The sequence below is a fragment of the Alosa pseudoharengus genome, unplaced genomic scaffold, assembly GCF_046254945.1.
Source record: "Alosa pseudoharengus isolate Yale_2024_CS ecotype anadromous, Long Island Sound unplaced genomic scaffold, YU_APseudo_1.1 YU_APseudo_1.1_scf_12, whole genome shotgun sequence".
In the NCBI taxonomy this organism is placed as follows: Eukaryota; Metazoa; Chordata; class Actinopteri; order Clupeiformes; family Clupeidae; genus Alosa; species Alosa pseudoharengus.
In genome coordinates this window covers 15,011,370-15,037,209 of record NW_027468587.1, presented here as the reverse complement: position 1 = coordinate 15,037,209, position 25,840 = coordinate 15,011,370, and the positions used below count along the sequence as shown (strand labels likewise).

Sequence of the window (25,840 nt, the reverse complement as noted above, 5' to 3'; positions counted from 1 at the left end):
TAATATCAATACAATTGCAGTTCTGTTTTGATTGAGTAAAGAAACATCAAATAACAATACCCAATTATATTTCCACTGAAATTACTTGGAAAACAAAAAAAAATGATTTATGAAAATTCATTAAAATGGAGGATATAGCATTTTGGAACCAAACTCTTTGCTGAAGCTGCTTTGCTTAAGTCCCTTTCACGGGACATGGATATCATCTGAAATAAATGTCTGAAGTGGACTTGATTCTTGTAAGTCTCAGTGGAGCCACCACTTAATATACCGTAGAGGAAGAGAGGGACTCAGCCAGCTACTCACCCACCCCCTCCTCCTCCTCCTCCTCCTCCTCCTCCTCCTCCTCCACCACCACCACCACCACCACCACCACTCCTCCACCAGGCTCTTCTCTGGGCCGGATGCCAGTGTCCTGTACGCCCCTGTGATTTGTGTGCCTGGTTGGGCTCAGTGCTGGGGCATCGGGAGGGCAGGATGCTGTTGTGAGTGTGCTCGGAGGAAGGCTTCATCTCACAGCTGACTGAATGTAATCAGACAGTGCTGAGGAACTGCTCCTCCACTACAGCCTCACCCATCATCGGCAGAACAGCTCTCTGTGTGGGTGTGTGGGTAGGTGGGTGTCGGAGGGGGGGTTGGTCAAGAGAAATTGCAGTGATTGGAGAATTTCACCCTTCATTAGCTGCCCAAGGAGTGGATCAGGTGACCGTGAGTCTGCCGTCCCCCGACCTGATCAATCACATTACTGAGCCGCCCGAGTGTCATGTGAGACCAGACTGTTGTGGCCGGCGGGGGGTGCTTTCTCTGGCCAAGGCTGGTTTAACTATGTTTGCATGTGTTTAATAATTGTTTTGATTTCAGTTTATATTTAGTAGTAATAAATGGTAGTCTGATTACAGGGCAAAAGATGATGTCATTAACAGCCTTCCCAGTGTCGTTGTGTGTGCGTGGTCAGATTACAGGGCAAAATATGTCATAAAAACCCCATCCCAGTTTGTGTTTTTTTGGGGGGGGGTGATTACAGAGCAAAAGATGTCATAAACACCCCTCCCGTATGTCTGTGTGTGTGCAGGACAAGAGGACAAATAGATTGGTACAAATGTGTTTACAGGCAGTTTTTGTGTGAGACATATTGAAAAATGAGTGTGTGTTTGTCAGAGAGAAGAATGCCTGTGTGGGCATAAATATTTTTGCTCTCCCCGTCTGTTCCGTGTGTGTGTGTGTGTGTGTGTGTGTGTGTTAGCTGAATGGCTTGTTTGGACCCATCAAATCCTCAGTGGTGGATTGGAGATGTTGGAAGTTTGCACTTGACACACAAACCTCTAATGAAAACCCTATTGTTATTAGCTTCCTGTTTTTAGCTTCCTGTTATTAACCTCCAACTCCTGTGTGTGTGTGTGTGTCCCTCTCTCTCATAGGCTGCTGCAACGTCATCTGTTCGGACAAGACGGGCACCCTGACTAAGAATGAGATGACTGTGACACAGTTGTTCACCTCCGATGGCCAACATGCAGAAGTAAGGTCACATACCAGGGGTCAAGCAGCTTGACCTTTGACATCTGAAACATCCGCATAGCTCAGGGATAAAATTGAAATCCTCCGCTCTTTAATCACAAGTCAGGAGAACGCCCTTGAAGAGTTTTTTCCCCCCTCATCAGCAAACATTCCTGTTCTTTGCTTGAGAGACATCACACTCTTCCTTCATTCTCTTCTCTCTTCCTCTCTCTCTCCCTTCTCTCTTTCTTTCTTTCTTTCTTTCCCCCCCCCACCCCCCCCTTGCACCGGGATGAAATATGGCTTCTCTGTTCGCTCCCCCCCCCCTCATCTGCAGTCCTCATTCCTTAAGGGTGTGTGTGTGTCCTGTCCTTTCCTGGGTATGTCCAGGAGTAAGGGGAATGCAGCGGCCCCTCAATCATGCGCTGGGCTCATCTCCGCGCCCTGCGGTTCGGTTCAGTGCGGTTTCGGGGACGGGCTCATGAGTCTGCTGGGGCGGGACGGCGTGTGGCGGAGGAAGGCGTGCGTGCGGCAGTGGTGGGCTGATGCAGGGAGTCCTCCTGCGGAGCCATTCTTTAATTTACGATGCGTGGCGGCCACAGGCGCCGCTTAATAGAGCAGTCCCGGAGGACGGGCGAGTCTGGGGGTGTTGGCAGGACACGCCGTAACCTTTTTTGTGTGTGTGTGTGGCCGGCGGTTCCTCTAGCTTACAACTCAGCTTGTAAAAGCACCGGCAGTGCCATAGTCTTTTTTTATTTCCCTACAGAGATAAATCACTAATTAAATCTGTGTATTTGTGTACCCTGTGATAACCATGAAAAAACCCTCATTTAAGTGTGTGTTTGAGCCATTGTCTCACCACGGTGTCTTCCCCAGGTGACGGGTGTGGGCTACAACAGTGCTGGAGAGGTGCTGCTCAACGGCGATCTGGTGCACGGCTTCTCCAATGTCTCCCTTCGCAAGGTCGTCGAGGTGAGTGAGGGAGTAGGAACGCCCACCACCACCATACACACACACTTTTGCTTTTGTTGGCGAGGTATGGCTGTCCAGTGGGTAACTGTTTTCCTTGGTGTGTTCTTGTCTGATATCCCCCTGTCGTAACCCAGGCTGGCTGTCTGTGTAGCGATGCGGTCATCAGGAACGGCACGCTGATGGGGAAGCCCACAGAGGGAGCGCTCATCGCCCTGGCCATGAAGGTATGCTACCCGCACTCTCAACACAGCACTGGGCAGTGGTGGGCACCCTCCCCTCTCCACCCAACATGGGGCACCCAACTCAACCCAACCTCACCCATCTCTCTCTCTCTCTCTCTCTCTCTCTCTCTCTCTCTCTCTCTCTCTCTTTCTCTCTCTCTCTCTTTCTCTCTCTCTCTCTCTCTCTCTCTCTCTCTCTCTCTCTCTCTCTCTCTCTCTCTCTATGGGGCAACTTTTTGAGGAATATTGTTTGAAAAAATGGTTGCCCAATGTCAGTGGAACTGTGCCCAAACAGCAATACTCAGAAACATTGCCCTGCAACATTGCTAAAAAACTGCTGCTGTGTGTATGATCAGCCCAATCCAACACACTCAGTCCTCCTGACCTGACCTGATCAGGCGGGTGATCTTCCAGTGCTGTGCAGGAGGCTTTATTAAGGAAGGGCTGAGCTCCAGCGATTGGTGACATTTTAGAGAACCCAAATATTGGCACACACACAAACAAAGACACAGTGAAACATGCTGGAAAAAATGTAGACATTTGCTTAGGGAGCAACCCCATAGAATTTCCCCTGGGGATCAATAAAGTATCTATCTATCTATCTATCTATCTAGAATCAAATACACTATGTTGATGACCCTCATTTTGTCATACAATAAAACACGCTATAAACTAAACATACATACAGTACATCCTCATCTTTCCAACCCCCAACACAGACTCTCACTCTCTCACTCACTCTCTCACACACACACACACACACACACACACACACACACACAGATGTTCTTTGGGAGCCTCCTTTACATATTGTATATACATATACAAGACACACACGCACATACACTTACAGCCACATTGAGAGATGCTAGAAAAAATAATATTTGCTTGATAAAGGGGCCTGTCATGATCACATTGGGAGCTGAGCCCAGGGCTCTCGGCTTCTGCTGCCACTGCTGCTGGTGTAGGAGTGTTAGTGCTGCAGGCGCAGCAGTGCAGACATGAGCATCTATCAGCATAGCAGAGCTGATGGAGCTCTGGAGTACAGGTTGTTTCCTTTCTACATAGAGTAGGCAAATGGTATAACTCATGGCATTGTGAAGAGTTTGGTTCTAAAACACTGTATCTCCATTTTCAAAAACGTTAAAAAGTCATGTAATTTAATTGCGTATTTCAGGTTATATCAATAAAATTGAATTGCAGTTGTGTTGTTTTGATTGAGTTAAGATAAATCAAACAACAATACCCAACTACAGTTCCACTGAAATTACTTGTAAACAATGTAAAACATGGTTTATAAAAAATCATTAAAATGAAGGATATAGCGTTTTGGAACCAAACTCATACTGTATATGATTAGTATTAGTAATATTTATATATTTATGTTTTGAGTTGAGTTCATGTCCAAAATAAATGCAAGTGGTTGTCATGTTTATACATCCACAGATCTAGGGCTGTTTTCATAGGTCTACAGACTTCCGTTTCTAACGCAGTTTATCTTTTAGTTAATAGAATATTCTGCTCACTTAATCCCCTGCAGTGTTGTGGCACGGGGGCAAAAACATGCAAAAAAAAAATGCAAAAACAAATTCCCCTTACATCAGGAGAAGACAAAGGCCTCATTACACACACACACACACACACACACACCCCTGGTGACCGATAGATTGTTTGAGTGCCGGCAGTGGCAGGCAGCTGGTAAGGAGCTGACTAGCGGGCAGGTGTGGCGGGTGGGGCTGGGGTGTTTCTGGCTCGGCTGATGCAGAGTGACGGGCACCGGCCCCAGAGGAGCAACGCACAGTGGCACTCCAGACGTAGTGAGTCAGCAAGCGGTAGCAGCAGCAGCTCCTGGAGAGGAGAGGAGACTAGGCTAGTGAAGAGGAGGGAGGAGAGGAGAGTAGGCTAGAGAAGAGGAGGAGGGAGGAGAGGAGACTAGGCTACTGAAGAAGAGGAGGGAAGAGAGGAGAGTAGGCTAGAGAAGAGGAGGAGGGAGGAGAGTAGGCTAGAGAAGAGGAGGAGAGAGGAGAGGAGAGTAGGCTAGAGAAGAGGAGGAGGAGGGAGGAGAGGAGAGTAGGCTATAGAAGAGGAGGAGGGAAGAGAGGAGAGTAGGCTACTGAAGAGGAGGAGAGGAGAGTAGGCTAGAGAAGAGGAGGAGGGAGGAGAGGAGAGTAGGCTAGAGAAGAGGAGGAGAGAGGAGAGGAGACTAGGCTAGAGAAGAGGAGGAGAGAGGAGACTAGGCTAGAGAAGAGGAGGAGGGAGGAGAGGAGAGTAGGCTAGAGAAGAGGAGGAGGGAGGAGAGGAGAGTAGGCTAGAGAAGAGGAGGAGGGAGGAGAGGAGAGTAGGCTAGAAAAGAGGAGGAGGGAGGAGGCTAGAGAAGAGGAGGAGGGAAGAGAGGAGAGTAGGCTAGAGAAGAGGAGGAGGGAGGAGAGGAGAGTAGGCTAGAGAAGAGGAGGAGAGGAGAGTAGGCTATTGAAGAGGAGGAGGGAGGAGAGGAGAGTAGGCTAGAGAACAGGAGGAGGGAGGGAGAGGAAGCAGCTGGCTAGCAGACGGGCAGTGCCGGTGGAGGTGCCAGCACAGTTACTGTGGGGAGGGCTGGCGCTGGTGGCACTAGTGGCGCTAAGGCAAGCTGGCAGAAACATCCATGGAGGTTATGGTAGTGGTAGGGCCGGGCCAGAGTGGGGCTGGGCAAGTTCTAGAACTATCTATTGGGGGGACCTGTGCCACAAGCAACGGCATCCCATCTCCAACCATATTGGGGTCTGTGTACTCACAGGGAGTAGACACATACAAGTACATAAGCTAGCTAGTTAGCATGTCAGTTAGGTCAGAAGTTTGCATGTCTAATGTGTTTGTGTGTGTTCTGTAGATGGGTCTGGAGGGGGTTCATCAGGAGTACATCCGGCTGGAGGAGAAGCCCTTTACCTCGGAGCAGAAGTGGATGGCTGTCCGCTGTGTCCACCGTACCCAGCAGGTGAGTTGGCCGCTGGCCTCTGGGTGGCAGCACTGCAGCATGTGTCTTGCTCTCTCTCTCTCTCCTCTTACATCACAGATAAGTGGCAATCTGAATGGGACCAATGTACCAACAACAAGCTATACGAAATCCATCCTACTGTAAGGAAGAGACTATTTTTTTCTTTTCAATCCAGACACGATCAAATAGTCTATACAAGATGCCGTATAGGACATTCAAGATTTACTCATAGCTTTCTATTGAGTGGTGAACATCCTCCATTATGCCAAATTTGCAAAACGCCCCTGTCAGTGAGACATATTTTGATCTGTTGCCCTGCCTTGAAAACCAAAAGATAACAATTTTATCATCAAAATTCTATAGCTGATGTTTTTAGAAAGGTCCCACCTTTGAAGGCGCCTTTGAAGACGCCTTAGTTGCGGAAATGGCCTTAAATTAAACAAACAAACAAACAAACAATCTCTCTCTCTCTTTCTCTCTCTCTCTCTCTCTCTCTCTCTCTCTCTCTCTCTCTCTCTCTCTCTCTCTCTCTCTCTCTCTCTCTCTGTCACCGTCACCGTTTCCCAAAGTCAAGAAAGCATACTGAACGGCTGCCTTTTCAAGGATGCTACCTCATTGAACACCACCGAACCACTCTTCCAATGTCAAGCATCCATACAATTCTACCAAGGACCGAGTCTTTCGTTTTTGCTGAATTTTCAAGTGTGCTCGGAACACCCACAATCCTGGGCACACATTTATGGAGGATAGAAAATCTGTACTAAACACATTTATTTATTTGTAAACATCGCCTTCATTGTAAAATAGCCTAAATGAAGTATGGGCTCGGGTCATTTTGAAAACTTTCAACTCTCACACTGTAATCTTGTAAAGAAGGCAATTAGGAAGGGTATTTATATCTTATCCAATGAGAGTGATTGCGAGCTAATTATTATTTTTTTCTCTTTACAATTTTGCTCAATGGTTGCTGCTCCGTGGATTGTTTTAGCAAACAAATCAAACATATATATATAAAAAATTCAATTTATTGAAGTGGGAGAATTACGGTATTGCATTCATTGCTTTTCAAAAAGAAGCGGGCAGGAGGTATTGATTTTTAATAACGCACACCTGCAGCTTCCTGCACACTCGCTATACTGTTCTATTGTGTGTTTTCCGAATGCTAAGAAGAAGCCTTGATTCATCTTTGAAGGATTTGACTCGGCAGGGCTCAGCTCTACCAAGCATGAATCCTCGAGGATCCTCGACTTTGAGAAACAGCCAGTGTATGGTGCAACGGGGCATGTTTACACAGCCCACCACACACACCACTTCCACAGGCACTGACACGCAAACAGCATGGTCACAGAGCAGCATGCTCTCATGAGCACTCCATTGTTAACAGTGACGGGAGCGTGTGTGTGTGTGTGTGTTGTGTGTGTGTGTGTGTGTGTGTGTGTGTGTGTGTGTGTGTGTGTGTGTGTGTGTGAGACCAGTGCAGGGACTTTATGGTATTGGCTAATAAGGGGAATAAGGCTGGTGTGTGTGTGCTGCTGAACTTTACATATTTTTATTTCATTAAAACATTTAGAAATGCAGTATGTATTTAACTCTGGATGAACATATATTTGTGTCATATGACCTGCTATTCAGGACAAGCCCGGGACCTACTTCATGAAGGGGGCCTACGAGCAGGTGATCCGCTGCTGCAGCAGCTACCACAGTAAAGGAGTAACACTACCTCTCACCAACCAGCAGAGGGAGCTGTTCCAGCAGCAGAAGAGCTACATGGGCACAGCTGGCCTGAGGGGTACGTGGCCTCCAGCCTCTCTAATCGAACACACAGTTACACTGTAGGCTTACAGCCTGTCTCTTTAAACTTTAAACATATGTCTCTTTTAAGAAAGAAGATATATGCTAAAATATAAGATTTTTTTAGCACAAAAACAGTTAGTCATATGTGTCAGGTGTGGATGGGCTGCATAAAAATATGTATATTATCTTTTTAAAAGCTACCTTCAGAAAAACATGCACAAGACTATTATCTTCATCACTGATTATTATACTGGCTTAGGTTTCTATGACATTTACCCAACTCTTGAGGTCAAACTAATGTTGGAAGAGGTTTCTGTGCCAGTATTCCCAGAAGTGCCCAACACGGCCAAATAACCTTTATAAATGTATACAGCATGAAAATGACAGGCGTAACTGAGTTCATAGTTTTTCATTGCATAGTTCCTGTGGGACTGATAATTTGAGGCAGGCTTTACTTGTTTTAAAGTCAGTCTCCAGCATGTGACTTGCCTGCTGATTTTCATGGGTGTCCCTGACTGTCTCCTCGCTCTTTCTGCTCGCAGTGTTGGCATTTGCATCAGGCACTGAGATGGGCAGCCTGACGTTCCTGGGCCTGGTGGGCATGATTGACCCGCCTAGGGCTGGGGTGAAGGATGCAGTGGGCACCCTCCTCAACGCTGGCGTCGCTGTCAAGATGATTACAGGCGACTCCCAGGAGACAGCTGTGTCAATTGGTAAAGGCTGGTCTTTTCAGTCTCTCTTTGGCTGAGATGTATCTGTACCAAACCCTTTGTGTCTCTTTATTTATTTCTCCCCCCCCCTCGCTCACGGTATCTTTCTTTCTTTCTTTCTTTCTCTCTCACTGTCTCTTTCCTTTGCTCTCTTTCTTTTTTCTTTTTTTCTTTCTCTCTCCCCCTGTCCTCTGGTTACAGTTGTCTGCTTCTTTGTCACAATCCCATGTTGTTTCAAAATGGCAACACACAAGTCATATATTCTTTCAATTCTGTCCCATTTTTCCTTAATATTCATCTATTTCTCTATTTATTTGCCTTCTTTAATTGCCCCCCTTCACAGCGAGTCGGTTGGGTCTGTACACGAAGGGTTCCCAGTCCCTTTCTGGGGAAGAGGTGGACCAGATGGACCTCCAGCAGCTCTCTCAGATAGTACCCAGGGTACTGCGCCTTGCCCTTACCTCTCCCCACTTTATAACACGCATATCTGTTAAAAATGCACCACCATTTTCTCCGTAGTGTGCAAAGAAATGAAGCCGAATGCTTGACTTTATGAAAAGAGCAAAATGTTTTGAAATTGCAACAAAAAAATATCCGTAATGAAGTGTTCAGTTTAATTTGAAATGATTTGCTCTTAAAGGTTGGTAGGTTGACTGTTATGCTGTGTCTTACAGATAGTGGTGTTCTACAGAGCCAGTCCCAGACACAAGCTGAAGATAGTCAAGGTAAGGGCAAAAGCAAAAGTGCATTTTACACATCACACATCAGATCGTAGGTGCAGTCATACTGTATAACTATCTTAATCAGGAATTGGCAACCGGTTAAGCCTTCACTAACACTGCCTTTCCCAGGTTTATGGCTTTGTCTCTCCTTATTGTGTGGCTATAGCTGATGTGTAAACGTTCTTCACAGTCACTACAGAACATTGGGGCTGTGGTAGCCATGACGGGTGATGGTGTGAACGACGCCGTGGCACTGAAGGCGGCCGACATCGGCGTTGCCATGGGCCAGACGGGCACCGATGTGTGCAAGGAGGCAGCTGACATGATCCTTGTGGACGATGACTTCCAGACCATCATGTGAGAACATTGGAATGCGGATTTTTAGGCTTTTATTCTGAAGTTCTTTGCCTCAGTGTTGGAACTAGTCCATTGTCTCCAAGGCAACAGTAGCCCTGATTTTGCTTTCTGTGTTTTCTCTCTCTCTTTCTGTATTGCCCTCAGGTATGCTATTGAGGAAGGGAAAGGGATTTATAACAACATCAAGAACTTTGTGCGGTTCCAGCTCAGCACGTGAGTGCTTTTGGCTCCGGGGTCTTCTCACAGTGCTGTTGTGTGGCCTGGTCACCTGTTGACATGCAGCTCTTTGTGCAAAACTATCACACCTGTGATTTGCATATTCAAAAAAGGGATTTTCTGTCAAGTCATGAATTTCTGTCAAGTTGAAATGTTGTACCATTTCCTGGAACAACTGGTTAAAGTGCAGGAAGACAAGTATGAGACACTAATAAAACAGGAAGGCGTTGAATGTCATTTTTTATTACCAAAAATAAATTATTTGTCCTATGGGGTCTGAATGTGGTACAATAATGCCCAACATTATAAAAGTTGCTTAATGTTGGAATGGATTGTTTACCTCTTGAGTACCTAGGAGACAAGCCAGTACACACACACACAATGCACTGTATAATAAACACAAGTATGTGCATTCATAGACTACTTTTGTAACGCAGTGCTCCCTAGTGGTCAAATCCTGTACTGAGGACATTCCTTCCTAATGGCTGCTGTCTTCTATCCACCTCATCAGGAGTATTGCTGCCCTCACCCTCATCTCCCTGGCCACGCTCATGAACTTCCCCAACCCCCTCAATGCCATGCAGATCCTTTGGATCAACATCATCATGGATGGACCGCCCGCGCAGAGGTAACATAGGACTCAGAGAACCATCCATCCACTCTTTTAGTTCCTGTCTAGATCATCACCTAGATGCTCCTAAGGACTTAGCATGGCCTTAGCAAGCCAGTGACCACACAAATGTCATCAAGCCTTGACTTTTTTCTTGTAGTTTAGCTCAGGTATAAATTGTGCATTAGGGAATATGACCCTGCTTTATAGATGTATAAGCACAGACCCACAGATATCATGCACTACAATGCCTTCTCTCAGCTTGGGGGTGGAGCCAGTGGACCCTGATGTCATTAGGAAGCCTCCGCGGAATGTTCGTGACAGCATCATCACCCGCAGTCTGATCGTCAAGATCCTGGTGTCCTCCTTCATCATAGTGTGCGGAACCCTGTTTGTCTTCTGGAGAGAGGTACTGGGCCGCTCATGAACTACCACACACACACACACACACTATCTCAGGACCTACAAGAGTATGCCACCCGTTCTGCGTTTGAGAGGTAGATGAAACGCCTCCAATAAATTCCAAATGCTCACCATCTCCCACTAATTACACATCTGTGCAGCAGGTATCTCCTCCTCCTAACCGTGTCTGCTCAACCATGTTTAAACCGTTCCATTGCAAGTCTGAGGATGCACTGCAAAATGGCATTTCAGAGGATGAAACTGTGGAAGTATGAGAGCAGAGAGCAACATGGTGTGACCCTCCTCTGTGATATTTATTATGTCGGTGTAATGAAGCCTCGTGCCTCCCCCTCCAGCGCTGCATGTTCACGGCTCTTGATGTCAACTCAGTGATTTATTTAGCCCAGCTTTTGTTCTAGCCCCGGGCATAACTGCCCTTCTATCTGTGTTGATGTTAATGTTCCAACGGGCAACCGTTGCTAGGCACTTTGAGGAGCTTGAGTGATCTTAGACAGAAGAGTGTTGCCAATGAGTAATACTAAGAATGCATATTATCATGATGAACTTTATTTGTTTATCTATTTATTTGTTTCACCAAAGCAAGATGAAGTTAAAATTAAAACAAGTGAAAGTGGGGTTACACTTTACTTGACAGTATCGACATAAGAGTGACATGACACTGTCATGAACGTGTCATAAACAAGTCATAAATGTTTGACATAACGCTTTTGTTATTAAATTAGGGTTAGAGGTTAGGGTTAGGATTAGGATTCATGTGTCATGACAGTGTCATGTGTTCATGACAGTGTCATGTCACTCTTGTCAATACTGTCAAGTAAAGTGTTATCGAAAGTGGTGATATTGGAAAAAGATTGTTACAATTTTTACTCCACAGCCAAACAAATGCATCTGAAATGCAAGTGCTCTTGACGATGCAAATAGTTGTTCCTTCCCTCAGCCACTTCCCACTGCCCTGTGCACCAACAACAACACCACTACCAGTTGTTATTTGGCTGGAATTAGCGTGTTTTGTGTGTGTGGGTGCACCCCTGTGTTTGTTACCTATTCACAGAGCCAGGGCTGTGTACGAATCACCAATGTTTTTTTCTCTGCACACAGAATGGACAGCTAGTGGATAATGATAATATATTCACTGAATGTGACCAAAAGTGTACTGTCTTAGAATCATTTAAAGAGAGGCAAGATTAGGCCTCATTTACAAACCACTCATACAAATATACCTTGGATGCTTGCTCTGCCCGCTCAAAGATTTCCACCTTTGTCTTTGTTCATTGAAAGGTCCTTTGTTAGTGTGTCACTCGTGCATATTTATTTGTTGTCTATCTTTTGCAGTGTCTAAAAGAAACTTGTGGTTTAATTTTAGCTGTGTATTGTCCAGTTGCCGTGAACGTTGAGAGGTTTGTTGATTGGTCACCAAATGCCCTGGCACCTCCCTGAGACTTTGTTTTTCCCCCACCAGCTGCAGGACAATGTGATCACGCCCAGGGACACCACTATGACCTTCACCTGTTTTGTTTTCTTTGACATGTTCAACGCCCTCAGCTCGCGTTCGCAGGTACATGCACACACAAATACAAATATAAACAAATACTTGTTTAGCCATGCATGCCATCCTTAAAAGAATCACAAATATGTCACCATTCACATATATGCCTTTCCAGTCACATCCACAAAAAACAAACAGCATTAAGCATGTTTTACTCTTTAAAGGGACACCAGGCAAGCCTGATGCTTTTTCTCTACGAAACTCCCCCTCGCTCGGTCTGAAGCTCTTTTCCTTTTGCATCTTCCGTCAAGGGTTTTCGCTGCTTCTTCGCCGGCTCTGCCATTATACACACGTTTGCAACAATCGCTAGCGCTTTGTTAGCCTGCCTCTGTGCTGTAAACTGATCCTGCTTCGGTCAGCGGGTACGATACACTGAACTTGCAAGCGGGATATTCTTCCTACAGGCAGTAGGGGCAGGCGAAAGAGTCTTCATTCGCCCTGTAATGAGTCATTTAACCATATACCGACTTACGAAGATGAGTAATTAACACGAAAATGTTGCCTGGTGTCCCTTTAAATATATAGTTTCATTTTTACACATTTGTGAATTTGGGGGCAGCCGTGGCCTACTGGTTAGCGCTTCGGACTTGTAACCAGAGGGTTGCCGGTTCGAATCCCGACCAGTAGGCACGGCTGAAGTGCCCTTGAGCAAGGCACCTAACCCCTCACTGCTCCCCGAGCGCTGCTGTTGTTGCAGGCAGCTCACTGCGCCGGGATTAGTGTGTGCTTCACCTCACTGTGTGTTCACTGTGTTCTGAGTGTGTTTCACTAATTCACGGATTGGGATAAACGGGATCAAAGGAGTATATATACTTACTTATACTTATTTCTGTTCCTACATGTGAATTGCATTTTGCACATTGTGAGTGGCTTCCTGTGTGTTTGTAAATCATATGAAAAATCAGACTTCCCTCCTTTTATTTGTGGAATCTTTGTGCACTTTGTACCACACCTGATCTGCTTCAAAAAAAATGATTAAGTGCAAATGTGAGATGCAGTTATTAGCTGCACCAGCAGGTGGCTATTCACATGAGCAGACAAAAGTATCAGGAACAAAATGACTGGCAAACATGTGTGTAGTACAAATCGCTCCAAATTTCTGTGTATATGATTTTACACAACACAAATGACAAAATACATATATGTGTGGGTACTAGTAATCGTAAAAATGAAACTGAATCATGGTAAACATATGTGGATTGTCTTCTATGGGTTGCAAATAATAAAGTTCAATAAAAATCCCTTAGAGAGGTGAAATGGTTTCAATGGCCAATAAGCACTTTGCATTGGAAATATGCCTTCCTATGCAAATACTTTGTTTACGCACACACACATACATGCCTAAATTCAGAAATGCAAATTCACACACCCGGATACACACCCTGTATGGCAAATTAATCCAGATTCCAATCTGCTGTGTGTTCAGTATTTGTGAGAAGGGAAGTGCCTGTTTCTGGTTACTAGAGGGAGAGCAGCTTCACAGAAGAGAACTTCTGACGGCAAATTTGAGGAAAAGTTGGTAAACCACCCTTCTTACCTAATTTGAGGGTGCTGATTCTGAATATTTTGTTTACCAAGCTCAATTCTGAGTTCTAAGCTGCATAATCAGCATTTTAACATAAAAAAGCGATTATTTTTGCTTAGTTTTCCCTAAATTGGGTTGATTTCAAAAGTAATCACTAAATCCAAATAAAAGTGTTCTCTAAATACATGTTTGAGCATTAAATAAGCCATACTATAGTTTATTAACGTATTTAATGGGAACATGATTACAGTTAACATGTAATAAACTCGTAAATTCTAATCAAAACACAACCATATTTTTATTGCTAACATAGTGAGTCACTCATGGTCTTTAATTCATTTCATCACAATAACAAATTGCACAGATAACCTTTAACTCAGAATATATCCTACAGTACATATGAACTTAGATAGCGGGAATAAGCCTAATGCAGAACTGCATCTACCGTCAGCAACAACCGTCAAGTAAAAAACATTTTACTTCTAGTAACACTGGATTTGGTATGTGTGCTTGCCTCCATACTAGAGCTTGATAATGTGCTCTTCTAATATGCCATTGAGCAGCATCACTTGTTGGTGGTAGAGCCTCCGATCCTTGACATCTAGAAAACAGAGTGGCTCTGGCATAGTGTTGTCACGATACCAACATTATGACTTTGATACAATACCTGCCATAAATATCTTGATACTCGATACTGAAGCGATATCCAAATCCTAAAATATCTGGAAAAGAAAAGACGTAGGCCTCCTCCAAGTGTATTGAGTCATTTGTGTTGAATTTGGTGCACTTTTGGTCAATTCTGGGTTTCAAACTTCTAAACTTCCTACATAATTATTATTTTTGTAGTCAGTAAAATAGTAGTTTGTGTGTGATTAAGTCCTTTATTGTTTGTTATAGCTCATTTATATTGTGTGATGTTTTGGCAATAAATTACCTTTAAATAGCCAAAGTAGGCTAGATCAAGGTCAGTGTTCAAATTACTGCATGCAAATCACTTAATGCTATGCAGAAGAGCCTACTCTTTAGGCCATCTGATGTAGGCTACCCTAGGCCTTCCTGTGTTTATGGGATTTCTTTGACAGTTGCAAAGGGAAAAAAGTGAAGATAGTCTTCTTTGCTCCCAGTGTAATTTAATAAGTACATTTCAACCACTCTTTGGGTCTTAATCAGATAGGCCTACACCATTATTACATTACATCACATTTGGCTGACGCATTTTTAATCAAAGCGACTAACAACATGGTAACAGTTAAGTTTTAAAGCAATTCTCTCAACAATTTTAGGACAATTTAAAAACGGTACAGTAAGAATAAGTGCATCAGTGAGTGCTGTTTTTAAACAGTTGAGTGTCAGTTCAAGACGGGTGGTAAGTGCTAGGATCAGCAAGACTTGTTGTACTGTAAGTGGTGCTATGAGAGGATATGTTCTCTAAAGAGCTGGGTCTTCAGGAGTTTTTTGAAAATGGAGAGGGATGACCCTGCCCTTGTAGGAACTGGCAGTGTGTTCCACCAACGAGGAACAACAGATGAGAAAAGTTTGAATTGGCCTGAGCGTATCTGTTGCAATATCTGTGTGCATTCCTACATTAGGTCTATTTCTTTGATAGTCAACATCATTTGCTACCACATAACAAATACCAAATAACAATACAAAAGTTTCTTACAAACTTTCCTGCATACTTCTTAAATGTGCTGCAGTCAGATGGGTGCTCTAAAGACATAACTAGATCTTGAGCATCTATTACCAGTGTTGAATGAGCAGTTTTTGCAGTGATCACTACTGGACATTCCACATTGCTAGACAGCACTTGAGTGAAGATTACTTATTTCCACTTCACAAATAACCATCACTATCTGCAATAGCTACAGTACAGGGACATTAATCAGTTCATAGCTGAGGATTTGTCCTAAGCCCTTTCAGCATCATATGCAGTAATGATGCACTAGAGAATGTTTCTTTTCGTTGCATTATAAAGGACATCTAGTCTAAATTTGTTGCAAATAATGCAATCTCCATAGCACTCTTCAGCAACCCTCAAACATGCACACTCTTCCATTTTTTTGCATGGCTGGGATTTGAATGATAGGAAATAGCACCAGTGAGATGTTTTAACTAGGCAAGCACAGTCGCCTTTACAGTAAAAAAAAATACAGTGTAAATCCTCTGTAAAGACTGACAACTGTTCATAATAGTTAGTGACAAAATACTTTCTACAGAAAAATGAGCAGTCACCTACTATTCTATCAATTTATTATCAAGGAATCTATTTTGCTTCTAAACGTCATACTAAATTTTAGCTATTATTTCAATTTATATTTTAATTTGAGCTTATTTTCATTTGCTACTTGAGGGTCATTGGGGTAATTCCTGTCCTGTCCCACAACATATCTGATACATAAAGAGTATATTAATGCCTTATTTTTTGCAATTCCTATGATATCTGATGGCAAAACCAAAAAGTATGTGAATTATGCTAATTATACAAATTAGCAAGCTTAAAACTCAAAATTGAGCTTGGTAAACAAAATATTTGAATTCAGCACCCTCAAATTGTGTGAAATAGCCCCTTTACCGACTTTTCCTCAAATTTGCCAACAGGACTTTTTCTGAACGTTTGTTAGCTATCTGCTCTCCCTCTATAAAGCACCATGCAGCAATGTGAATTTGTAATTCTGTTCTTTATTTCCTGTTCAGATAATTTTATAATTTGATGCATTCTTCCCTGTTACCAGCATACCTGAATTCAGTTAGAATATTATTTAACAGATTAGAATTGAACATACTTGTAATCTGGAATCTATTCCTCATACTGTACATCAACATGTGTGTACATCATAGTGACTGTATTTACATCTCTACCTAGATTAATAGAGTACCGAAGTGTGACGTTATGTTTCCATGACTGCAGTGTCACTGGATCTAAACAAACTTTTGAAGTGGCTTAAATAGCATTGAATGTAGACATGTGGCATAAGGCTAATTAGTTGTTTTAAATGTAGGCTATAGCCATTTAAACATATTTTACCTGCTAGGCAGCAGCTTAGCCACATAAAACGGATTCCCTGGCAGGTGTAATATAAAGAAACAAAATTGTAGTGGATATATCACGTCTTATCAAAGACTGGTGGCTGTTAAGAGTGACGTTTTTTGCCTCAAAAACAAAGCCAAGAAACGTCTGTGAATTTAAGGATTTTAACCACATGCTGTGAAGTTACATACAGGTCTCTTTTACGGAGGAAACCAAAACTCTGTAGTCACAAATTTGATTGTGTTGGTATGAATATATGTTGTATGTGATTCCTACAGTGTAAAAAATATACTAAGGTCTTGGAAACGTAAAATTATTTAAATAGATTAAGAAAGCTGCCGCTATGGTGATACTGACAACTATGGTTAGATTGATTTGTTTAGATCCAGTGAAATTACTTGCCTTGACAACGCTACATAATGGCTTCAGTACTCTATTGTAGTAGTATACAGAGCACAGGCCTGCCAGCGGTCACCCTGGCATAGCCGTAAACCTGACCTCTCTCATGTCCTTTGACCTCTAACCCCACTTCCCTGGTCACCTGCAGACACGTATGGTACACGAGATGGGCCTGTGCAGTAACCGAATGTTCTGCTACGCCGTGCTGGGGTCCATCATGGGTCAGATGCTGGTCATCTACTTCCCCCCGCTGCAGAAAGTCTTCCAGACAGAGAGCCTCAGCGTCCTGGGTAAGATGCACAAGCCTCCTCCTTACATCTGGTCCTAACAGCCTGTGAGCGCTGCTGCCTAATTTTCACATACTGTAGGCTTGAATCATCTCTGTCCATACTGGATTTATTCAATATGCCCTTTTGTAGCATCACAATCCTCCTCATTTGACAACAGTCTCTCATTCACCATTTTAATGTGAGTGATGGAGTGAAAATAGAGCAGGGCATCCGGTAACAGTTCTGTTCAAAACGGCGTTCCCCATATTCCACTTCACAGCACGGCTTAACTTAGTCAGTTAAGATATTCTAGATGAAAACAGTTGGGCAATCTAATTGATTTTGTCACTGACAGTCACTCGGAGTTTGTAACATGTATGACACATTAACCAATACAAATGTGACGTGTGTGTGTGTGTGTGTGTGTGTTTGGTTGGGCAGACCTGCTGTTTCTTGTAGGCCTCACCTCATCGGTGTGTGTTGTCTCGGAGATGATCAAGAAGCTGGAGAGGTTGATGGGCGAGAGGAGAAAGGGCCGTGACGGGACTGACAACACTGACTCTTTCCATGAAGTATGACGCACGTTGCGTTGCACGCAGAGGATCGTGGTGGACACTGGACAGTGGCTCTGGGCGCCATGTTTTCTTCCTCTGGATTATCGGTCATTCAGTTAGTGTGTGTGTGTGTGCGGGTTCGTGTGTGTGTGTGCGTGTGTGTGTGTGTGTGTGTGTGTGTGTGTGTGTGTGTGTGCGTGTGTGTGTGTGTGTGTGCGTGTGTGCGTGCGTGCGCGTGTGCGCTCGTGCTCGTCTGCAGGCTGACTGAGCAGACTACAAGAACCGAGCGAGAGAGTGAAGTGGGTGACCAGGTTGATCTTGTCCTTGTCTAGGGCAGGGACGGCACTCACTCCTCCCCATGGACAGACTGTGGTTGTGCACTGGTTTGAGTCCCCCATTGGGTTACCACCTCTCCTTCCCTGAGCCTTTCTCTCAACCCCACCCCACCCCCTGCCCCTCCTCCCCCAGGCTCTTTGAAAACAAAAAAGCTTTGGTGTGCTGCTTTGAGACTTTTTGTCCCCACCGTCTGAAAGAACATTTTTATTTATGAGATACTGTAAGGCTTCAGACAGTGACTGTTGACTTTTTATTTCTCATCAAATGACTGCAAGCACAGTCCATAGTTTTTGGAACACGTTAAACAATCTGCATTCCGCATTCCGGCTCTCCATGCTAGAGCAGTGCTTGTAGGGGAAAGTTTCTGCGCTTTCAAATGAAAGTGTGTGTATAGTCTGTGGTTTTTTTTTTCTGAATATTTTCATGGCAGAATATAATATATTTTTCAAAGTTAAAGGTGATTGATACTGGGAGTGGTTTTTTTTGTTGTTTGTTTAAAGGATGTCTGGTTTCCGGTCCCAATAAAAGGGGTCAGACTAACAACTCAAAAGAGCCTGACGTGGTACTAGTTTTTTTCTATCATGCAAATATATATGTATAACCCAGATGGGAGTTTGGGCCTCTTTACATCTTATTTGGATATAAATAATAATAATTTTACACAACAAAGATGGTTTATTACTCTTTTTAAGTCAAGTCCTGTTTTAATTACTTCGGTTTGTTTACTGGCCATGCCCCTCACTAGGCTAACCACAATTTAGTTACTGTTTGCTTAAGCCCTGAGCACCCATTTCAGAGACATGTGGTGTTTCGTTCTCTTTGAATTAGTTGACACTGTTATATACTGTAGGTGCAGTCTCTTTACTGTACTGGCTACTGTAGATCGTCGCCTGCTCGCTGGAGTAGATGGTCATGTCTTGAGAGTATGAAGCATGAACTATAACTTCTGGGGAAAAGGTTCATGAGGTATGTTTTTTGCTTCTGCCACTAGCTTACATTTTTGTGTTGTGTACAACTCAAAACCTCTAGGTTTTGTCAAAGTGAACTGGTTAGTTCAGCTTTGCAGTTTTGTTCCCTTAAACCAACACCCAATAAGGAATGACGATTGTAAAGATTGTTTTTTGTTTTTTTTCATCTTTTATTTATTTTTAATTGTGTTTTGCACATGTGAAAACATTTCTCTGTGTGGCTAATTGAGAATAAACTTGTATATTCAAATTTTTTAATAAACCTTAAAATGGGGTGGCTGAGATTAATTCTTCAATACAAAGACAGAAAACAAACTACTAAATCTCAAAATTTGATAAATCAAATTATATGGCCTCCTAGAACAGAAACCTCTAGTCATGACGCACACACTCACATTGTTGTCTACAATTTTGGTCTTTGATGATGTAGAGCTATTGTTTTTATACTCTGCAAAGTACACAAATTGTCCATGAGGGATCCACCCATCTAGACTCTGGAGCAGTGCACTGAAAGAGTTTCAAAGCAGAAAGTATATGGTGTATAAAAAACACCATATATTACCATTTAAAAACAAATAAGATTAGCAAGTATTAATTTTAGTCTGTCTTCATCTAAAGTGCAACACATAGTTAGGGAAAATTAGGCATTTGCCAATCTGCAAAAAAAATTCTTTCCAATAGCTTTTTTTTTTCTATGTGTTCCTATAGGTGTCTAGTAACACCTCCCAATTTATCCACTGGCAAATCCTCAGGGAAACGCCTGGAGAGCCAATCAAGTTTGAGGTGCCCAGAGAGTTTGGTTGAAAATAGTAAAAACATTTTTTTACCAATATTAGCTTTTGAGATGTCTAACTAGGGGTTTTTAGGGGTGCTGAATCTATCCCAGCCATTAGTTTTGAGTAAAAATGACTCCGTCCATAAAAAATCCATAACAAGTGGTTTTATTGAACAATTACAAAACAAAACTTCCTTAATCAGTTTAAAATTTATCCAACTCAAGGTATTAATAAGATTTTTTTTGCAGATTTCCTTAACTAACATAAAGTAAATATTATAATATCCAGAGACTTTAAAAGAAAATACACAAACAAAACAAAACACCATATATAACTATTTCATCACATATACATCATGTGAATATAGTTGGTACAACAAAAGTAACAAGTCTAAAAACATTCAAATATATTAAAAGATGAATAAGCAAATATTCATTCCATTATGTTTTCATCTTGAGTGCAACACATTCATAAGGCTCTCAGTCCCAGATCACTCTGTCTCGCTTATTCAGTTTATCAGGGCTGCAAGCTCGGAGAGCCCTGCTCTTCTTCTTGTGTCGGGTAATGATTTGGACACAGTCTTGCTTATCCTCAGACTTCGCCTTGCCTCTCCTTCCACCATTATCTTCATCATCTTCATCCTCGTCCTCGTCAAACATTTGATCGAACTGTCTGGTCAATTCATCCAAGTTCCCAATACTTTGGGCTCTTCTCCTTGGGTGATGTTGTTGCGGCCCTCTCTGTAGCCGGTCCCTGACGTCGTCATCCAGGGAGTCCAGCACGGCACGTTCGAGGTCTCTGAAGAGCTGCAGGGGGATTGGCCCCCCACTGAGGAACGACTCTGGGGTGGCGCCTCTCCTCAGCCTCGCTGCAGCCTGGTGAACCAAGGGTCCGCAGTAGAGCCTGAGAGAGAGAGAGAGAGAGGGAGAGAGGAGTTTGAGATCGCATGCTCTCCTGGAAAAATACATATATGAAAAATGCCAGTGGCTTAGTGTTTTGACGCAGCCTTCCTGACATTTCATGCATCAAACCCCATAAGTAGACCACTTACAATTTATCACATAATTTGTATTTAACAGTGTTTAACATGGTGTGGACATTGCTGTCTGTTCTGCAATTACAAGTAAAGGGATGACATTTGTATAACTAATCATTGGTCCTGACCCTTTGGATTATGAATACATACAAGGAATATGTAATGGAGAGCAGGCAACACCGTACGAAGTGCAAATGTACTCATTCTGACCTTATAAACAACATAACACTAACCGGTAAGATAATAAAGCCATATCCAAAATAGAAGAGCTGAGCGCATAAAGAAAGTGGTGGTGAACAGGTCCCCATCTTCCCTTGACTAGGCTTTAGCCTACAATTACTATTGTGTAATATTACACACTATATAATATTGTTGTTGATAACAGTTAACGATTATGCCATTCAATGACTCATGATGAAATCTGATAGGTACGCGTCCTCACCATCCCCAGCGAAATTGACGCCTATGTGCCATTGTTCATTATGTAATTCCTCTTGGAATCTTTTGTGCACCAATCTGTAATTTTATGGGAGTATGCAGTAAGGCCAAAGGGAAGTAAACATACCTTGCAAGTTCAGGGTGAGGCCAGAGTTCAGCCAGAGGGAGGCACAGCAGTTGGTTGAGTTTGTAAGTGTCCCTCCTGCAGGCCTGCAATTGGCTGTAGGTGTGAGTTGCCATCAGGTGTGGTGTGACTCCGCAGGTTGTTCAGTCTATTCCACACCAGCGCAATACCTGCAGTGGCAAAAACAACCATTTTTAGAGGAGCACACACCTGATTCCCATTATCGGTTCCTTCTGTATATGTGTATTGCTAAAGAGGAACTAAACTGCACACACTGCTGAACTGCAAAGTTGTACTTAAGAAAATAATTTAAAGTCATGCATTCCACATTATCTGCTCTGATCTCATAAAATTGGATCACACATTCAATCGGATTACATAATTTACAAGACATGTTTTAATTGAAGTAAACAGTATAATCGGAGTGAAATCTGTTTGTTTGTTTGCATGTAACCGTACAGATTGTTGCTAGGTCGGAAAGACAACAAAGGGGTGGGGCTGAGGAATGCTCAATTGTTAAGTACATTAGGGGAGTAATATAACCTAACAAGCTTTTTAACCTTATGCGACACCTTCATGCATTCTTTATCAGTCTTTATCAGAACTGCGAGAGCCCTCTGTACTTGACCTCTTAGGCTAGTGACAATGGCCCCACATTTTTGAGATACCCCTACTGGAAGTAGAACTAAATGCAACAAAGGTCTCCTATATATTAAATGGATTCTTGGCTAAAAATATGTTACTGCTAAGATTGTTAAATTAACATATGTTATACACCCCAAAACCAAAAAAGGTGAAACTTTGAAACTTGCCATGTTTATAGTCAGGAAATTGCTTTACCTTCTAGAAAAGACTGGATGTGAATATCTTTATGTATGGAATGAATAGAGACATGTAAACACATACCTAAAATAAGGGCTCTAGCACCTGTCCTTTTGCCCCTTTGATGTCCAAGTGCCCTTTTGACAAGACCCGTTTTTTACTTTTTAAAATTTGTAATACTTTCGCTAGTTCCAACGTGAATATTCCCTAAAATGTCTCATTAATAGTTTGTGAAATTAGAAATTTACAAAAATAAAAAATTTCTGTGTTAATTGAAATGCCTTGCGGCCACCAATCCGTGACGTCATACATTCAGTGAACTCTCAGAAGGTGCACGCAGGCACAGTGCTGCAGGAGACGTTTGGGAGCACGGTAAGGTCACTTGGCAGTTAGCCTATCTGAACATGCAATAGTATTCAGCTTAGAGATAGAGAATAAAATGTTTAAAGTTGTTTAAAGTTTATGTTTAAAGTTTATGTTTAATGAAGTAGGCTACCGTTTTAACCATGTCATGGTCCATCCACTTCAATAACCTGGCAGCTTCGAAAATCTAAGGCTGAACGAATAACATATTCTGTTTAGGTTACTATGTTATAGTAGTAGACCTAGTTCATAAAACAGAGTAGGCAAACCTTTTCTAAATTGTCATAAGCCGACGACATAGGCTACTGTAGTTGTTTAACCCTATTCCAGACATCCCAAGTCTCCCGGAAGTTCCGGGAGTCTCCCGTATATTGATAGCGGCTCCCTGACGCCCGCAAATTAGATCAAATTAGTAGAGCGGCTACAGGAAAAATCATGCAAATTATGATACAAGCGTGGAATTCGACAGGTATGTGCTCAAGACCAATACAATCAAATCTACCTGATTGGCCACTTGAAATGGCGGCCATTTTCCAAGATGGCCGCCAAAAAAAGACCCCAGAAATTGATTTATTGCTCAGAATTGACCAAAGATATTATGATACAAGCATAAAATTAGGCATGTATGTGCTCAAGACCAATACAATAAAATCTGCCTGATTTGCCATTTTTAATGGCGGCCATTTTCCAAAATGGCCACCATGAAAAACTCTAAAAATTGATTTGTTGTACAGAATTGACAAAGGAAATTATGATACAGCCATGAAATTTGGCAGGTATGTGCTTAAGACCAACACAATACATTCTAACTGATTTTCCATTTTCCAAGATGGCCGCCAAAAAATACCATAGAAATGGATTTGTTGCACAGAATTGATCAAGCAAGTTAGTATACAAGCATGAATTTTGGCATGAATGTGCTAAAAAAACAATACAATCAAATCCACCTGACTCGCCACTTGAAATGGAAGCCATTTTACAATATCAGATTGAGGTATGATCTTTTGATCACCTTTTGAATCCATGCATGGAACAGTTATTATGACCGCCGCGCAGCGAAGCGGCGGTCATATAGGTTTAGTCAGATTTTTTATTTTTTTATTTATTTATTTTTTATTTTTCGCATGCCCAAATTTCCGTCAATGAGTCCCGGGACACTGAAAGACCGGGGTACACGAAACTTGGTGGGCATGTAACCCCACATGGATAGCATGGAACCATCGTTTTTCGTTATGATCTGTAGCCCCCCCGCTGGACTGGACCCCCCGAAAGGAGGGTAGGGCAGACACAGTTTTCTGTGAATATCTCGAAAACCGTAGGGTTTAGGAGGACCATTTTTTTTTGGTATGTTGATCTCAAGAGGCCATGTCAACCCATTCAATAACCACTCATTTCATGTATAGCGCCACCTAGTTAAACACAAAAAAGTAAAAATGAGGTGTTGTAATCGCAGGTATCTGTGACCTAACATAGTCAAAACTGCACGAAATTGGAAGTGTAGGATCATTATGACACCCTCTGACTGCACGCCAAGTTTCGTGGAATTCCGTTCATGGGGGGCCACACAATAAATTAATTTATGTTACTATACACCAACTGGCCTGTAGGTGGCCGGAGACAGTTTTCTGTGAATATCTCGAGAACCGTAGGGCCTAAGAGGTCCACCTTTTTTATTAGGGGTGTGAATCTCTCATGTAAAAGACGATACGATTCGCATCTAGATACATGGGCACGATTCGATACAAGAAAATATACATGTTTATAAAAAACGATTCAGTACGATTCGATGCGATGCGATTCGATGCAATTCGATGCAGTTCAAGAATGGAAAGCATTCTGAAAGATTTTTTATAATTTGCTCAAGGTGCACATTCATTTTATATTATCATGGTCATGGTTGTCAATTAGGCAACAAAATGTGTGAATATGATTATCTAAACTGAGGTTTGTTTCATATACTGTATTGAAATGAAAAACGAATAGTCTACATTTCAGTCAAGCACAGCAGCCAAATACAACATAAAAATACATTTTTATAGACTTTACAGATTTTATAGAGTTATATCTGATTGTTTTCATGGAGCTGTAGCCTTGTTGAGGTAAGACAATACCGAAATAAAATAAAACAGTGCTTAAGACACTCTTGGCCTTTTCTCATATAGGCCTAGCCTACCCTACAAGAATAAAATAGGCCTACAAATCAATGAACTCTCTGGGCTTATTTTGTTCCAACAGTAGACCTAATGCAGAAACCTAAAATGCCACAAGTCTGAGTGAATATGAACAAAATCATTGGCTAATCATTTATGCATCATTTTAGCAGCAAGGGCCAAATTATTATGTAACATTAAGGAAATCCCTTCATCAAAGGTAAGGCTACTCTACAGACTATCGTTGCTGTTTAGGAATGCTATAAGTGCTTAATTTCGCGCTGGATTTCGAAAAACAAAAACCGACCGACTGCAAGTTGTCACATGGTTAAGTTGCAATAGATGTATGGGTAATGAGGTCATTTGACAACTTTGGGCAATGAATGTAACTAAAAACGAACTGCATTACCCACAATTCCGTGCCAACGTAGTTTCAAAACCGGAAGTGGGATGAACGCGCTGCTTGGAACGTAAATGAGTCTGAGCGAGCAGAAAAAGTTGTGCACCGATTCATAACAAGTAAATCGATATAACGACCGGTTCATTTCAGTTTTTTTCCGATACGGGGCTTCGCGTATCGATGTAGCCGTATCTTACACGTTAAAAACGGATACCGATATGTATCGGTTAATCTTTACACCCCTATTTTTTTATGTATGTTGGTCTTAAGGGGGCATGTCAACCCATCCCATTACCACTTATTTCATGTATAGCGCCACCTAGTTAAAAATTAAAAAGCAAAAAATTAGGTGTTTTCATCACAATATCTCTGGCTGACAAGGTCAAAACTGCACGAAATGAAAAGTGTAGGATCATTATGACACCCTCCGAATGCATGCCAAGTTTTGTGTACTTTCGTTCATGGGGGGCCTTACAATAAAATAATTTATGTGTACATTTAGTGACGTACACCAACAAGGATTCCCGGGACACTGAAAGACCGGGGTACACAAAACTTGGTGGGCATGTACCCCCACATGGATAACATGGAACCGTCATTTTTCGTTTTGATCTGT

The 25,840-nt window shown here is 42.5% G+C and overlaps 2 protein-coding genes across 3 annotated transcripts in view; one reads left to right on the top strand and one right to left on the bottom strand.

The window, feature by feature from the left end:
* The window catches only part of atp2c1 (ATPase secretory pathway Ca2+ transporting 1), a 56,991-nt gene extending 37,602 nt beyond the window's left edge, over positions 1 to 19,389 (top strand). For both annotated transcript variants that reach the window (XM_076280215.1, XM_076280216.1), the window contains exons 13-27: positions 1,419 to 1,516; positions 2,371 to 2,466; positions 2,601 to 2,690; positions 5,554 to 5,658; positions 7,291 to 7,447; positions 7,995 to 8,165; positions 8,506 to 8,603; positions 8,837 to 8,887; positions 9,075 to 9,241; positions 9,386 to 9,454; positions 9,969 to 10,085; positions 10,329 to 10,476; positions 11,950 to 12,045; positions 17,137 to 17,278; positions 17,699 to 19,389. In XM_076280215.1, coding sequence (XP_076136330.1) covers positions 1,419 to 1,516; positions 2,371 to 2,466; positions 2,601 to 2,690; positions 5,554 to 5,658; positions 7,291 to 7,447; positions 7,995 to 8,165; positions 8,506 to 8,603; positions 8,837 to 8,887; positions 9,075 to 9,241; positions 9,386 to 9,454; positions 9,969 to 10,085; positions 10,329 to 10,476; positions 11,950 to 12,045; positions 17,137 to 17,278; positions 17,699 to 17,835 — 1,742 coding nt within the window. In that variant the 3' untranslated portion in view covers positions 17,836 to 19,389. The remainder of the gene's footprint in view (positions 1 to 1,418; positions 1,517 to 2,370; positions 2,467 to 2,600; positions 2,691 to 5,553; positions 5,659 to 7,290; positions 7,448 to 7,994; positions 8,166 to 8,505; positions 8,604 to 8,836; positions 8,888 to 9,074; positions 9,242 to 9,385; positions 9,455 to 9,968; positions 10,086 to 10,328; positions 10,477 to 11,949; positions 12,046 to 17,136; positions 17,279 to 17,698) is intronic.
* A 981-nt stretch (positions 19,390 to 20,370) lies between these two features.
* LOC143119618 (single-strand DNA endonuclease ASTE1-like) lies at positions 20,371 to 21,726 on the bottom strand. Its single transcript, XM_076281239.1, has 2 exons — positions 21,493 to 21,726; positions 20,371 to 20,794 (listed from the first exon to the last, which is right to left on the bottom strand). The coding sequence occupies exons 1-2, from the start codon at positions 21,603 to 21,605 to the stop codon at positions 20,371 to 20,373; spliced, it is 537 nt and encodes a 178-aa protein (XP_076137354.1). The 5' UTR covers positions 21,606 to 21,726.
* Positions 21,727 to 25,840: the final 4,114 nt, after the last annotated feature.

Excerpts from the sequence above, each read along its gene's own strand:
- LOC143119618 (XM_076281239.1), bottom strand. The coding sequence starts at position 21,605 with ATGGCAACTCACACCTACAGCCAATTGCAGGCCTGCAGGAGGGACACT. Across the intron at positions 20,795-21,492 it reads CCTCACCCTGAACTTGCAAG|GCTCTACTGCGGACCCTTGG; the intron begins GTATGTTTACTT and ends TCTCTCTCTCAG.